This window comes from Saccoglossus kowalevskii, chromosome 16 (assembly GCF_978046115.1).
Source record: "Saccoglossus kowalevskii chromosome 16, keSacKowa6.1, whole genome shotgun sequence".
Lineage (NCBI taxonomy): Eukaryota > Metazoa > Hemichordata > Enteropneusta > Harrimaniidae > Saccoglossus > Saccoglossus kowalevskii.
In genome coordinates this window covers 30,158,344-30,173,998 of record NC_140656.1, presented here as the reverse complement: position 1 = coordinate 30,173,998, position 15,655 = coordinate 30,158,344, and the positions used below count along the sequence as shown (strand labels likewise).

Genomic DNA, 15,655 nt, shown 5'->3' with positions numbered 1-15,655 from the left:
TTGCAGCCCTGTCAGTGTAATTCATGCATTGTAGTATCTATTGCAGCCCTCTCAGTGGAATTCATGCATTGTGGTATTAATTGCAGCCCTGTCAGTGGAATTCATGCATTGTAGTATATATTGCACCCTGTCAGTGGAATTCATGCAGTGTAGTATCTCTTGCAGCCCTGTCAGTGGAATTCATGCATTGTAGTATATATTGCACCCTGTCAGTGGAATTCATGCATTGTAGTATCTATTGCACCCTGTCAGTGGAATTCATGCATTGTAGTATCTATTGCACCCTGTCAGTGGAATTCATGCATTGTAGTATCTATTGCACCCTGTCAGTGGAATTCATGCATTGTAGTATATATTGCACCCTGTCAGTGGAATTCATGCTTTGTAGAACATATTGCAGCCCAGCCGGTGGAATTCATGCAGTGTAGTGTCCATTGAAGCCCTGTCAGTGGCATTCATGCATTGTAGTATATATTGCAGCCCTGCCAGTGGAATTCATGCATTGTAGAATCTATTGCAGCCCTGCTAGTGGAATTCATGCATTGTAGTATATATTGCAGCCTGTCAGTGGAATTCATGCATTGTAGTATCTATTGCACCCTGTCAGTGTAATTCATGCATTGTAGTATATATTGCAGCCCTGCCAGTGGAATTCATGCATTGTAGTGTATATTGAAGCCCTTTCAGTGGAATTCATGCATTGTAGTATATATTGCACCCTGTCAGTGGAATTCATACATTGTAGTATATATTGCACCCTGTCAGTGGAAATCATGCTTTGTAGTACATATTACAGCCCAGCCAGTGGAATTAATGCAGTGTAGTATCTGTTGCAGCCCTGTCAGTGGAATTCATGCATTGTAGTTTATATTGCACCCTGTCAGTGGAATTCATGCATTGTAGTATCTATTGCACCCTGTCAGTGGAATTCATGCTTTGTAGTACATATTGCAGCCCAGCCAGTGGAATTAATGCAGTGTAGTGTCCATTGAACCCTGTCAGTGGCATTCATGCATTGTAGTATATATTGCAGCCCTGCCAGTGGAATTCATACATTGTAGTATCTATTGCAGCCCTGCTAGTGGAATTCATGCATTGTAGTATATATTGCAGCCTGTCAGTGGAATTCATGCATTGTAGTATCTATTGCACCCTGTCAGTGTAATTCGTGCATTGTAGTATATATTGCAGCCCTGCCAGTGGAATTCATGCATTGTAGTGTATATTGAAGCCCTTTCAGTGGAATTCATGCATTGTAGTATCTATTGCAGACCTTTCAGTGGAATTCATGCATTGTAGTATCTATTGCAGCCATGCCAGAGGAATTCATGCATTGTAGTATCTATTGCAGCCCTGCCAGTGGAATTCATGGATTGTGTTATATATTGCAGACGTGTCAGTGGAATTCATGCAATGTAGTATCTATTGCAGCGCTGCCAATGGAATTGCCGCACTGTAGTATATATTGCAGCCCTGTCAGTTGAATTCATACATTGTAGTATCTATTGCAGCCCTGCCAGTGGAATTCATGCATTGTAGTGTATATTGAAGCCCTTTCAGTGGAATTCATGCATTGTAGTATCTATTGTAGCCCTTTCAGTGGAATTCATGCATTGTAGTATCTATTGCAGTCCTGCCAGTGGAATTCATGCATTGTAGAATCTATTGCAGGCCTGCCAGTGGAATTCATGCATTGTAGTATCTATTGCAGCCCTGCCAGTGGAATTCATGGATTGTATTATGTATTGCAGCCGTGTCAGTAGAATTCATGCAATGTAGTATCTATTGCAGCGCTGCCAATGGAATTCCCGCATTGTAGTATATATTGCAGCCCTGTCAGTGGAATTCATACATTGTAGTATATATTGCACCCTGTCAGTGGAAATCATGCTTTGTAGTACCTATTGCAACCCTGCCAGTTGAATTCATGGATTGTAGTATATATTTCTGCCTGTCAGTGGAATTCATGCATTGTAGTATCTATTGCAGCCCTTTCAGTGGAATTCATGCATTGTGATATCTATTGCAGCCCTGCCAGTGGAATTCATGCATTGTAGTATCTATTGCAGCCCTGCCAGTGGAATTCATGCATTGGAGTATATATTGCAGCCCTGCCAGTGGAATTCATGGATTGTATTATATATTGCAGCCGTGTCAGTGGAATTCATGCATTGAAGTATCTATTGCAGCCCTGCCAATGGAATTCGTCGATTGTAGTATATATTTCAGACTTGTCAGTGAAATTCATGCAATGTGGTATCTATTGCAGCCCTTTCAGTGGAATTCATGCATTGTAGTATATATTGAAGCCCTGTCAGTGAAATTCATGCATTGTAGTATCTATTGCAGCCCTGCCAGTGGAATTCATACATTATAGTATCTATTGAAGCCCTGTCATTGGAATTCATGCATTGTAGTATATATTGCACCCTGTCAGTGGAATTCATGCATTGTGGTATTAATTGCAGCCCTGTCAGTGGAATTCTTGCATTGTAGTATATATTGCACCCTGCCAGTATCATCACTTCCATCTCAATTTTATCCGATGTGCCATTGGGCTTTATCCTGGCCCCGATCATATTTCTGTTTACACACAGCTGCAGATATTTCTACTTGTGATGATGTATATTATATGTCTCATTTCGAGGATTTTTAGCTGTGTGCCATATATGATAATCCATCTCCTTCAAATAATCACGTTGTGTGTTATAACCCCGGCAACAAGACTGAAATGGGTTTTTTTGTTATTCAGCTTATGTCGCGCATTGGTAATATTTGCACCTTGTTTGATAAAGTCCATGATTTGAATTTAGTCCACGCATTTTTGATATCGAGATTTAACTACTGTAGAATTATACTCGTTGGATACCCATAAAATTAGCTAGACGAACACCAATCTGTTTAAAATGTCAATTGTAAAAAATAACATCTGACTGAAGAGTATTGATAACACAAAATATTTGTGTGGCATGCACCGGTCATGGCGCCCTTGTCACGTAATTTGCAACTATGCAACAAAATAGATACGTTTTAGAGGATTTTATAAACTTATCTTCATTTAAATCTGAGTTTTATTCACATGCAGTACTGTACAGCATTGTGTGACGCATATCTATTGAAAAGCTTCGCATTATTATAGTATAGCCAGACGCTGTTGACGGAGAAGCTTGTCTATGATGGTGTGGTTATTCAAATTGTGAGTGCCAACTACCATCCGCTAGTGTACGAACAATATGTATACAAAAATACAGAGACCTTAATAATAAACAGATAAAAAGTGGCATTTTCTTTACGTAACCGTGATTGACAGGAGTGTATTCCTAATACATTATAATTCATCCGTTAATTTTGTTATGGGAATCTCCAGTGACACACAATTAATCATTAGTTGACATAACGTCGTGATATGCTATCCATATTCAACGTGTGGAAACAGTGAAATGTAAACACTAAGCTATAAAACTATACACTGAATGAATAGTTACATTATGTTCATTATGTCGGAATAGAGGGTACGCGGTGGCGAGAAAATGAAAATAAGAAACAATTTAATTTGTTTTAATTTTATTGAAACTATATAGTAATAGTAGCTATACTATGCGTTGGGCATTTTAATTTGATTTGAGTCGTTGACATGCTTGTGTGTTGGGATGGCTGCATGACAACTACATGACAACTGGAGTTTGGTTCTACTACTCGCGGCAGTATTTGTTACTGTTGCTGTGGTAAGTATTTTAGATTGTATGGATATTTCAGTTGTAAATGTGTTGCTGCTTGTAATTTGTTAAATAAGATTCATGTCAGATTATTGTCGTATTTTACACTTCATCATTTCTCGTTCTATAGGCTTCGCCAACAACTGAACTCAACGAATCAAAGTCGACTGCAGTTGGAAAACGCTTCACAGGTTAGTTAATGGAAATAACTTTAAGTGCAAATCTATACACATTGTTCCTTATTATATCGGTTAATTTTGTCATTTTATGGGCAAAGTATTTGTGACAATTTTTCGTACGTGGTGCGATAATTTAGACTCTTCGTTGAGTATCCAACCTGTCTTTTTAACGCTTTACGAGTATATTACTGTTGCATAAATACTGCCTAGAAATGTCTTGTGAATACTGTAAAAACGTCATATTATAAAACCTCTTGTACAATTGCTTTATTTATACTTGACAGGGCGATGCGAGGGCTTTTCATATCCGACTTTTTTAGTGTATGAATTTCGAAAATCACCGCCTCTACAACACTCTTGTAATTACTGCCCTCTCGACGGTAAATGGAAACTAGTTGTGAGTGTTCTGCAATGTTTTATACAACGATTCCATCATGACTTGATTGTAAATCATCTTTTCAGTTGGTTTGCAGTCGAGTGTATGCTCCAAAGCTTCACACTGGTTTCACCATTGGCACTTTTGTATTTTATTTTCAGGTTGGAGAGTTAATTGTCTAACTAAATGGCTTGAATGTTATCTAAGGATCAGAGTGAGAGTAATAATAATAATTGACTTTGAAGGTGTCGTACTTTCCCATCAAGAGTTCGACTTCCCGTATTACATTTACGCTGAACTAAATCCGGATCACATCCTGACATCCGGCACTGTTGTCATACCTGCAGGAAACGATACGCAAGCAACTACACCAGATTTGGAATTAGATGGGGACACTTTCACCAATTTTGTAATGAGATTCCACGACCCAGTCTCTGATCAATGGGTAAACGACACGTTCGGACATTGTGAGTAAATTATACATTTGTTTACAATAAAAATGTTGAATTCCTGAGGCACATTTTGGGGCATTTTATGATAAAAACTTTTCTTTAGTTTGCATATTGAATATAACTTCCTAACAAGCTTGTATAGATACGAGGAATAATTGAATGTAGTTGTCTTTCACTAAATAATTGATGCTTCGACAAAAACAAGTATTATGCTTCAATTAGAAATATGTATTTGTTGGCTATTTGCAGGAAGCTTAATTAGCTACATACTTTATTTGTATTTGTTCAATTTGTTTGAGGCACTTTTGACGTAATCTTTTCTTTATGAAGCTGTTTACAAGAAAATTAATTAGCGAGATTCTTTACTATGTAAGCAATGTCCAATAGATTTTACAAATGAATTACAATCTCGACAAATACACAGATTTCGCGTGTCACGGTAAAATAATGATCGTTTGTCATCGATCTTATTATTGCAGGTGGCCTTGTTAAAGGTGACCCCCACTTGGCGACGTTTGACGGATATAGATTCAACTTTAATGGATTTTGTTCATATGTACTGACAAAAGAGTGTGGTAAATCTGTACCTTCATTTCAAATCAACGCTGATTTCCGAGGTAGAGATGGTGAAAATCCTTACGAACCTCCAACCAGAATGGTCGCACTTGACATATATAATGATGGTAAATCTGTAGTCCGTGTTAATGCAGATAATTCTATACAGGTGAGTTATATACTGACTAAGTGTCTGTGTGTCTGTCTGTCAATGAACACTGCTGGACGGTTACTCTCATTGTAAAACAACACGCATACTATATTATATTATATTATATTATATTATATTATATTATATTATATTATATTATATTATATTATATTATATTATATTATATTATATTATATTATATTATATTATATTATATTATATTATATTATATTATATTATAGATAAATGGCAAGACACTGATTGGAAACTATACTGCTATTCAAAAGAGTGGAGGAACTGTGAAACATAATGGTCCAAAAATATCGATCGACCTGGTCAATCCAGCTGTATCTGTGAATTGGGACAGACATTCGCACGCTATAGCGATTGGGTTTGAAGACAGTGAAATGTTTGGAAAGGTTTGTGGACTACTCGGAAATGCTGATGGCAATCCTCACAACGACTTTATAATGCCAGATGGCAAACGAACATCGGATTCCACTGACTTTGGAAACAGTTGGTTGATTCCAGGAAGGTAAGCCATTAACTTGGGGTTCTCTTTGCAGGTCCGTCATTTGCTATTGAATTAGACCACATACTCAGTGAATGTGTAGGCTAATTTATACCAAAGAAAACACTACCATAAAGACATAACACGAGAGACATTGTGTACTTCCATGTGGCTGGACAGCAAATAGAACAATGGAAAAAATACTCAATACATTTTTAGATATGATTGTTGGATTATGTATGTAGGATGCCCATTTCTGTTAGATGAATACCTTCAACTTGAATGTACGAATTGCAAAACTAACACACAGTTTTTTGTATTTGATAAATCACGTATATGACATGTGGTAGTTTTTTAGTGTTATTGAAAGTGTAATAAATAATATTTATGATACAACGAATGAACATGAAAGTTAATACATACAGTAAAACAATAGTTAAAGGACTATAAAATTGTTTTGTAATAAATTATCGGTATATACGTGAGGAAAGATTTCTTTACCGAAATCGCCGAAAACAAAAATATTTTAAGAAATGATCATGTATTGTATCAATGAATAATTCGTTCTTTTTCATTTTCAGTTGCCCAACTTTATAACTGAAAAGTCAAGGATCGAACAAGTTTCACGGACACGCTTTTGGTGTAATAAATGTGGTGGCTTAATTCAGAATACAGTCAGACTACGATAATGAATCTGACCCGAATGAGAAAACTAAACCAAGATAGATTTTATCGGAAGTTATCCATGTATGTACTGGGGTTTTTCAATGGTTCCAATTTAAGAATTATGATTTTTGAGTGGTGACTAAAAAGCTGTTGCATAGTTCAAATAAAATTTGCACAACAAAAATATGTTTGTCTTGTTAAGTTTATTATCGCAATGAAGACCGGTCAAACGGAGGCGTTTAATGTTTGAATGGATTTTGCTCCATTGTTACAAAACCACGATACGTTTCCTTTTAATTCGATGGAATTTAACTATCACTTTTGACCAAGAATAGCAAAACGCGAAACATATCAACAAATCATCAACAGTACTGCATCACGGACATGCCTTACACGATTCATTTAAATTTAACATCATACATAATGTACGTGACTTTTAGTCAAAAAATGGAGAAACATGCACCTCTGTGAGTCCGCATTGTTACGTGATGTCCCGATATAGATACGTATTCTTGTTCAAAATAATTGTACAAAAAGGATGGAATTGAAATAGTTGGTAATATAATGCACGCATATATCATTAAATGTAATCATCCACGCTCCGAACTCCAAAAAATCACTAATATTTGTTTCTGGTCAATCGCACATTTTTTAGCTGCCGAAATTCTTACCTCAAACAAAAAATATCTTGTCCAATTCAGTTACGAGTGGCAGCAATGTCGACCGATTACCTATAAATCATATAGAAATAAACCATTTTTAAATAATGTGATACCAGCAATCAAGTTGTGTCAATCTGCACATGACGGCAGGAGTACACATTTTGCCCGAAAATAGTTTATGTGTGTCTAACCAATCGGTCGGTAGTCATTGAAACAAAAAATCCGCGTTTCAATGTGTGGCATTATATTGTCTTATAATGCTCGTCGGCCATATTGAATGAAATCACACAAAAAATATAACCCATTATAAGTGATGGCTTGAAAACAGTTCAGACATCCAGCAAAAAGGTATTGATGACGTTTTCAATTTAGTTTTTTAGTGTTTTTGAAGACAAAAATGGCCACAAAACAAACTGACGTGCATCTAAAATCTACCATGATTATGTAAATGTCAAGTTAGATTGGAAGAAGCTCAAACTTGCTTTGAAAACTGTTGGTGACATGTTTAAGTGTTGATTTGTTTGTGTTTTAGTGAGCAAAATCGCCACCAGTCGACTATTTTGAATCAAATCACAGAACAAACTTACGTGCATCATATTAAGTTCATACTAAGTTTAAATGAATTCATGACATGATGTGATTTTATATTTGTTGAGCACAGTTGCCTACATTTCATTGTAATCTAAAATTAACTGAAGACAACATTCACCACATTTATTATGTCGGCTATTTCACATTACAAAACAAATTGACGTACATTACTAACCCAGCATGAGTGATGGCAGGTAAAAGGATGTGTGAATTTTCAAAATAGATCTATCATTTCAGGCATCTCAGCTTCTTAAGATGATAATGGTTCGTATATGTACCAAGTTTGAAATAATATGTCCCTGCATCCGGATCCGTTTCCAGGATGACAGAAATTTATGATTTTGATGCAGGCGGTGAAACAAAATGATTATAAAAATCGCATTTCCCTTTTATATTCTCTTGGAATGGTAATATCCTTTGAAACCTCCTAGCGGCGTTTGTTTTGACTTTTCCATTTTTAAACCTAATAGCCCCTGTACACTACCTTTCTCATCAGGGCTGCTACGTGGTGAAAAACAGTAAACATTTATTTACTCACGTAACCCACATATATCACTATGCATATAACTGAATATCAGGAAATTTTGTCGTAAATTTTCAAATTAAACTGTTGGCTGGCCCTGGTCGTTCTGAATCGTGTTGAATTTGCGGCCTATGTTTTTCTGTGAAAACAGTTTTCAATCAGATTTCGAGTGTTTTACTGTATATATTAATATGAAAATGAAGATTATTTCAAGCTTATAGTGTTAACTTGGACAATTATAATTTTTGATAATTATTCGTACAATTTTATTTCAAATTTGCACATCCCTGTCAAATAGTGGGATTTTTGATGTGCAATGTTCAACGGTTGAGTGGAAAGTCATAACAAATTCCATTAAGAATCTTTTAAAGCTGATAGGCAAAAACCCATGTGAAAAAAGGCAAACTCACATTTCATAGTTATATGTGACATCTGCAGTTTTAAAAACGCATGTTGTTGAGCTTGGTTGATGACATACATGAGGTACAAAAAATGTGAAAAATCAAAAGAATATTAAATGTTCCATTAAATTCTGAAATAAAATAAAAAAATGGGTTTTGAGACCTTTAGCTTTTGTTGTGAAATTTTAGTATTTACACTATACTCAAAAGAAACAGGTTAAACGATCGTTTATTATCCTATACGAGCCTGTGCACGGACATTAGCAAATGTAAGGTTACGGTAAAACTGCTCCTCATTGTTTTGTTACTGTAATTTCCAGGTACCACGTGACATGGTCAAGTGTGGAAGAAGTACGTATAGCTCGACAAGCCCTCGGCCAAAGGCAGAGTGATGCAAACAATCACAATCGAAAATTAGTACAAAGAGCTGTGACAGTTTTTGTTCAGCAAATTAAAAAAGTTAAATTAAAATAAATGATGAAATATAAATAAATATTTTTTTTAACTTTTAAATATGCATATTTTGCTCTGTAAGATGCCAAAATCCAACAACAATTTAAGCAAAAATCAATGTTTCCTTTGTTTTCATAAGCGCAGACTGTGCTTCGGGTGTAAAGCATTTCTGGTCTAAAAGATATATATCCATTCTGTAATCATTTTTAGGGGGGTCAGCATGTTTTAAAATATAAAGATTGGGTGCTTCATCCACTTTTTTTTATTTAATAGGGGGGTCAACTGAGATTTACAGCTGACAAAATGGAATCTGCCCCCCCCCCCCAGGCCAAACAAAAAGAATTCCCGACTTTGCCAGTCCACGGAACCCCTAGCTACATCTGAAAATACGTCTCGATTTACTATGGGTCGTTTATGTCACTGACCATCCAAATTTAGACTTTGAGTGTGTATAAAAATAGGGGTCAACGAAGTCCCGCAGGTCGCCTAAAGGTCAAACAGGGTCAACTAAAGGTACATGTGAAACAGGTATATGAGCAGTGGGGTCATTCGCAGTAGAAAGAATTAGACTCGCTAGCTAAGGTCAAATAGAACACTTAGAGATCAAACGGGGTCACCTAGGGTCAACTGATGTCACATGGACAACCTAAAGTACAAAGGGGCCAACCAGGGGTTAAATGAGACCAACTAGTGGTCGAAGGAGTGCCTGCAGCTTGCCTAAAGAACAAAGTGACCATCTAGATGACAAACAGATGCCAAGCGGAGTCAACCAGAGGTTAAGTGGGCCGCCCAGAGAATAAAGGGGGAATCTAGACGTCAAATAGAGGTCAAACGGTGTCACCTAGATGTCAACTGAGGTAACAAGGGCCCCCTAAAGTACAAAGAGGTCGCCAATGGATCAACCAGAGGTCAACCAAGGTCATATGGGCTGCCTGGCCAACTGTCAAATAGAGGTCTAACTGGGTCAACTGGAGGTCAACAGAAGTGACGTAAGCCGCCTAGAGAACAAACAAGAAAATGTTGGCTTGGGTGCCTTTTTCATCAATGTTTATTTCATTTCAAATCGTTAAGTTATAAGTGGTCTGGACCTATATCTCAGACATGCCTGGACTGATCCGATCACACACAACTTCTCACATACATAATATTATACATATGCACGATCTGATTCAAGAATGTACGAATGGCGGCCATTTTTGTGTTGAAAAATCATAAAAATCAAGCCTTTCTGGCATTGTGGAACTTGGTCATTTATGGATGGATTTTGTTCAAACTTGATACATACATTGGACATTATGGAGCCTTCATACACGTCTATTTGCCGACTGGTGGCCATTTTGTTTTAACGAATGCGGCTGTAGGGCCTTATCTCCGTCATGCAATTGACTGATTATATTCAAATTTTATACATCATGTCATAGATATACAGATGTATTGGTTTGACTATCTGATTCAAAATGGCCAAATGGCAGCCATTTTTGCTGAAAAATCAAAAATTAAGCATGTCATTTTGTTTTTCAGATCAATCAGTGACCATTTCTCAGATCAGATTCAAAATGATTGACTGGTAGCCATTTTGTTTTAAAGAATGTGGTTCTAGAGACATGTTAAAATGTTATATACTCGTTATACATCAAGTTATACATGATGTATAGATTGACATATATTTGTGTATATATGTAAAGATATACAGATGTATTCAAAATGGCCAATCAGTGACCATTTATCAGATCAGATTCAAAATGGATGACTGGTAGCCATTTTGTTTTAAAGAATACGGTTCTAGAGACATGTTAACATTTTATATACTCATTATACATCAAGTTATACATGATGTATAGATTGACATACATTTATGTATTTATGTATAGATGTATTCAAAATGGCCAATCAGTGACCATTTTTTTTAATTAATGCTGTACCAGAGCATATGGACAAGTAATCGTATCAGATCAGGTACAATATGACTGAATTAGGCGAGGGTTCTCTCATACCCACCATAGACTCCAGTCAAAATGACTATATTGAACTGTAGGCATTAATCAGTGTTTCTGTCGGTGACAGAGAGATAGAATCTAGGTCAGGGGAAGCGCCATGAGCCCAAGATTGACTTTCCCTTACGCCACGAACCACGTGGCCGAGGCCATATGGCAGCGCCATAGATGGCTGTACAATCACTCTGGTTCCTTTCTCTCCCCATCGAGGACTTAGACCACGATACGGAATGAATGGGGTGGTTTGGGGGGACCCGGAGTCTATGGTGGGTATGACCTATGTGAATAGGCGGGTTCGAAGAACCCTCACCTAAATTCACTATGTTCAATTACCCACCATAGACTCCGGTCAGTCAAAATGATAGCCTGATGCTAGCACTAGCGAGTTAGCAATCACACAGACCTCATGCGCTCATACTTGGTGTGTCTGCAAGCTCTGTGTCGAGGAAGTTAAAGTATTATAGACCTCAAATACAGTCGCAGTAAACCACCTGGTTATGGAAGTTGGGGAGGCCGGCTTATCCTGCCTGCCTGCATGGGCCATAACACAAATATATGTGCTTGGCACCCTGTCCCAAATCCTTAGTACGGTTTGGTGGCAACTCCATGCTTGAACCGGGCAGAGAAGCAATTCCTCCAGACCTTCTGGGCAGACAAAATTTGACAGCCGGGGGATGACGACCGGGTGAGGATCGTGTTCTGGGAGAAACTCGATTTGTGTCTTTAGCACAACTTGATTGTCCTTAACGGCAGTACATCATCCGAGAAGGACAATGCTCCCAGCTCTGGCTGACGCCTACCTGAAGCGAGGGCCAGTAGGAAGATCAAAAATTTGAGTGGTGCTGATCGGAGAGGCTCAAAGAGTGGTCTGTTTAGAGCAGACAACACAGTCGACAAGTCCCAGTTGGGCGGTTCCCTTGTATGGGGTCTCAGCGTCTGGAAAGCAGTAAATAGTCTCCTAATAATAGGACAATCGGCTAGTCTTGTTCCCGTACATTTTGAATGGTGGGGTACAAGGCCAACCTGTAGCCAACGATCGCTGCGGAGGACGAACCCACTTCGTCAAACAGGTGGACGAAGGAGTCTGCTACCTGGCCAATAAAGGGATGGTATGGATCAATCTCCCTTCCGTTACACCAATCAGTGTATGCTCGCAGCCTAGAAATGTAGACAGCATTGGTGGAATCCCTGTTGGCAGCCCACTCAGATAAGGCTTTCATATGTGTGGGTCTAATGAGAGCCTCTATGTGTGTAAGTGATACCTGCTGGGCTCATTGGTAGTGCGCCGTCTGGTTGGGACGGCAGGTCTGGTAAGTCCTGAAGCACTGCTGGTGTTTCGACTAGCATTTCCGACAGAAGTGGAAACTAGGCCTTGCTTGGCCAATTGGGTGTGACCAATGATAATATGCAGGTGTGCACCTGTCGAAGTTTTCTTCCTAACCCTGAACTAAGTGGGTCTGCGGGGTTAGCAAAGCAACCCTGGCCCAGGCTCCTGGAGTCAGCAGGAGTGTTACGTACATCGGAAGATTGGTGTTCCGGGGTGCGGCCAACCGGTCTAACGTTGGACCGTCCCACAGCTGAAAAAGCCTGGAGGCTACCCACTGGGGTATCTGGAGACGAGGCCGCACTGAATGGGCGTTGCCACACTGTTCCTCACCCCTGGAAGGTGGTGTGCGGTTAGCTCCACATTGTATTCCAGGCACCAAAGGAGCATTTGCTCCGCTCGGACTGACAACGACAGGGAATGCGTCCCCCCTCCCCTTTGAAGGAGACCACCGCTGCATTGCCTGTGCAGAGCAGGACTCTGTGGTCTCGAACTATGGGTAGAAAGCATTGTAGTGCTAAGTACACTGCTCTCTGTTCGAGTCGATTGATATGGTAGTCCCAAAACTAATTCGGGAGCCATATCCTTTGCCTTGTTCGTCCAATAGATGCGCTTCCCAACCCGGGGGGAAGGCATCTGTTACCAGAGTCATACATGCGGCAAGCAGGTCCAAGGGGCTCCCCTGTCCGAGGTTGGCCAGTGATGACCACCAGGGCAGGGCTTCCTTCACTTGGTCCGAGATCGAAACCCACCTATCTAGTTCCCATAGGAGAGCTCGGCGTTATAACAAGCGTTATACCAGGCGGCTGCTTAGTGCGGCCTGGGGAACGACCCTTCGAACCGAGGTCATCATTCCGATGATCCACATTAGTTCTTGGAGGGAAACTAAGGGAACACTGACTAGGCATTCGGCTAGGCTGCTTAGCGCTAAGCAACACGCTTGAAATAGCTAAGCCAAGCTTACCTCTGTGTCAAAACTCCATGCCCAGGGACACCAACTGCACGTTGGGTCGGGGTGGGACTTGTCGATTTACTAACGAGCCCAACTGGTGAAGTAATTTCTGTGTTAGCCTGACGCGTTTGGCTATTAACACCTTGCCCGGGTTGTTGGTAACCAGTAACCAGTAGTCTGGGTACAGATTGAGGTGTACCGACATCTGGTGAAGCAGCAGCACTACCTGTTTCATCACTCCGGTGAACACTTAGGGCGCTGTGCCTAACCCGAAATTCGAATACTTGGCCCAGCTGGGCAATTTGAAGGAGATGGCAACTCGCTGGGTTCAACGGTATGTGCAGGTAGGCCCGCTTAAGTCTAGTGGGGCTTGCCAGTCGAAATGATGGATGGAGAGAAGAACCCTGAATGGTGTCTCCATGTGGAACCGATCGAGGAGCATGTACTGATTCAGTCTGCCTAGGTCCAGAACTGAACGCCCGCCACTTGTAGATTTGGTACTACGAACACATTTTGGTAGAAGCCTGGACTTAGTTCCGGCTGATGTACCCTGTGTATGGCTCCTTTTCCCAGCAAACTGCTACTTCCTGTCTGATTGCTTCCGGCTTGCAGGAGTCCCCTGGCAGTGCCCAACAGGGGAGACACTGACGGGGGAAATGGAGATTTCAGCGGTATCCCATAACAGGATGTTACCACCTGGAAAGGTTCAGGGATCGGTCACCCGCTGTTTCGAAACTGGACTACACCAGCGCAATCTGTGTACGACAGGGATATGTGGGTATGGGTTCGGCAGTTGCAAGGGGGGGCTCTCTTCTCCCATGAGGTAAGTTCCCCAAGGCCTGAAGTAGTCACTAAGTTGTGACCTGGCCACTCGCCGAACACATGCCGGGTTAGACATCCGCCCAGGGAGGGTGAGGAGCCACCACCTGGCTCTTTCCTCCACTGACTCAGCTTGTTTTGCGAAAACACGTGTGTCTAAGGCCGCATCTCGTAGCACAGTAGTGGCCCCGGCCAAGAGAGCCAGGTGACACTAGGGGGTGTCGCACGTAGATGTGCGGTGGCCCACCAGTAAAAGTGTTGCCTGGTCTAGGAGGCTGGTGTGTTCTGCCTCCGAGGTCTCCAGAGTCCTGGGCACACACAATAATGTGCTCAAGCAACTCTGCCCTCAGGGCTGGATGGGCCGTCCCGATTGGCAAGAACGTCCATGGGACACGGCTGTCCCCCGTTCGTTGTACTGGGGTCTGGGGAAAGAGCCTTGGGATCCAGTTGGGGGCGTTTTGGTCTCATCCCACGCTATGGGGTCTGATCCTGTAACCACACCGACCGGGTAGCGTTTGGTCCAGCGGGAAGTGTTGCCTAATGTTTTCCCCACCGGGGGGCCTTAAGCGTTACGTCCTCCGCGACTGAGCAACGCCCGCCCATCAACATTGTTGGCGTGCTCTGCGCCCTACTCCGCACTCGGACGGACAGGGAGAAGAGACGTGCCAACGGGGTTGCTTTGGATCCCGATGCGCTTGATTCCATAAGCATTGAAGCAACCTTAGGTAATCGTCTTAGAATCAAGGTTGGGGGTATTTACATCGTATCACTGGGATCGATGATACTCTGCATCACGCCAAAAGCATGGCTCAACGAGTCATTATGGATGGAAGACTCTAAGGGGCCGCCCGGAGAACCGGCTGTATCCGACACGAGCGAACTTCGTCTCCTTTCACTTGAAATATGTGAGAGGGAGCGTGTTCGACTGTGCGTCTCATGACAAGGTCGCTTCCCTCTGTGGACGCCCGTGGGTCGGTAAGAAGGGAGTCAAAACTCACAGCAGAGTCGGACACAAGGATAAATTCGTTACCGTTGTACCATTACCGCGTGACGAACCCTAGATGGCTGTAAATGGGGGGGTCAACGTGTGCCCTGCCCTGAAAGCCCTTCCCCGAGATCGGAGGCTTGGCAGCCAGCACCCCGTTGGCATTCAGTGCCCGAGGCTCCAGAGGAGGTCTGGTGCAATTAGCCTGAGTCTCGGCCTCACCCAAAATTAGTGGGAGAGCCGCGGCTGGGAACAGGGGTTCCCTAGAAGAGACGTGTTTGAATGCAAACATGCTTTCGTGTTTCTTCCTGCTTGCCCACCGAGGGGCCGCAGTGGAGACAGCTC

At 41.2% G+C, this 15,655-nt stretch overlaps 1 protein-coding gene across 1 annotated transcript; it reads left to right on the top strand.

The window, feature by feature from the left end:
- Positions 1 to 3,662: 3,662 nt before the first annotated feature.
- On the top strand, positions 3,663 to 6,790 carry LOC146733824 (von Willebrand factor-like; the record flags this gene model as incomplete). Its single annotated transcript, XM_085490983.1, has 6 exons — positions 3,663 to 3,725; positions 3,847 to 3,907; positions 4,433 to 4,738; positions 5,203 to 5,447; positions 5,672 to 5,964; positions 6,522 to 6,790. Coding segments are annotated over 6 exons (984 nt in total), but the record flags the coding sequence as incomplete, so codon positions are not given.
- Positions 6,791 to 15,655: the final 8,865 nt, after the last annotated feature.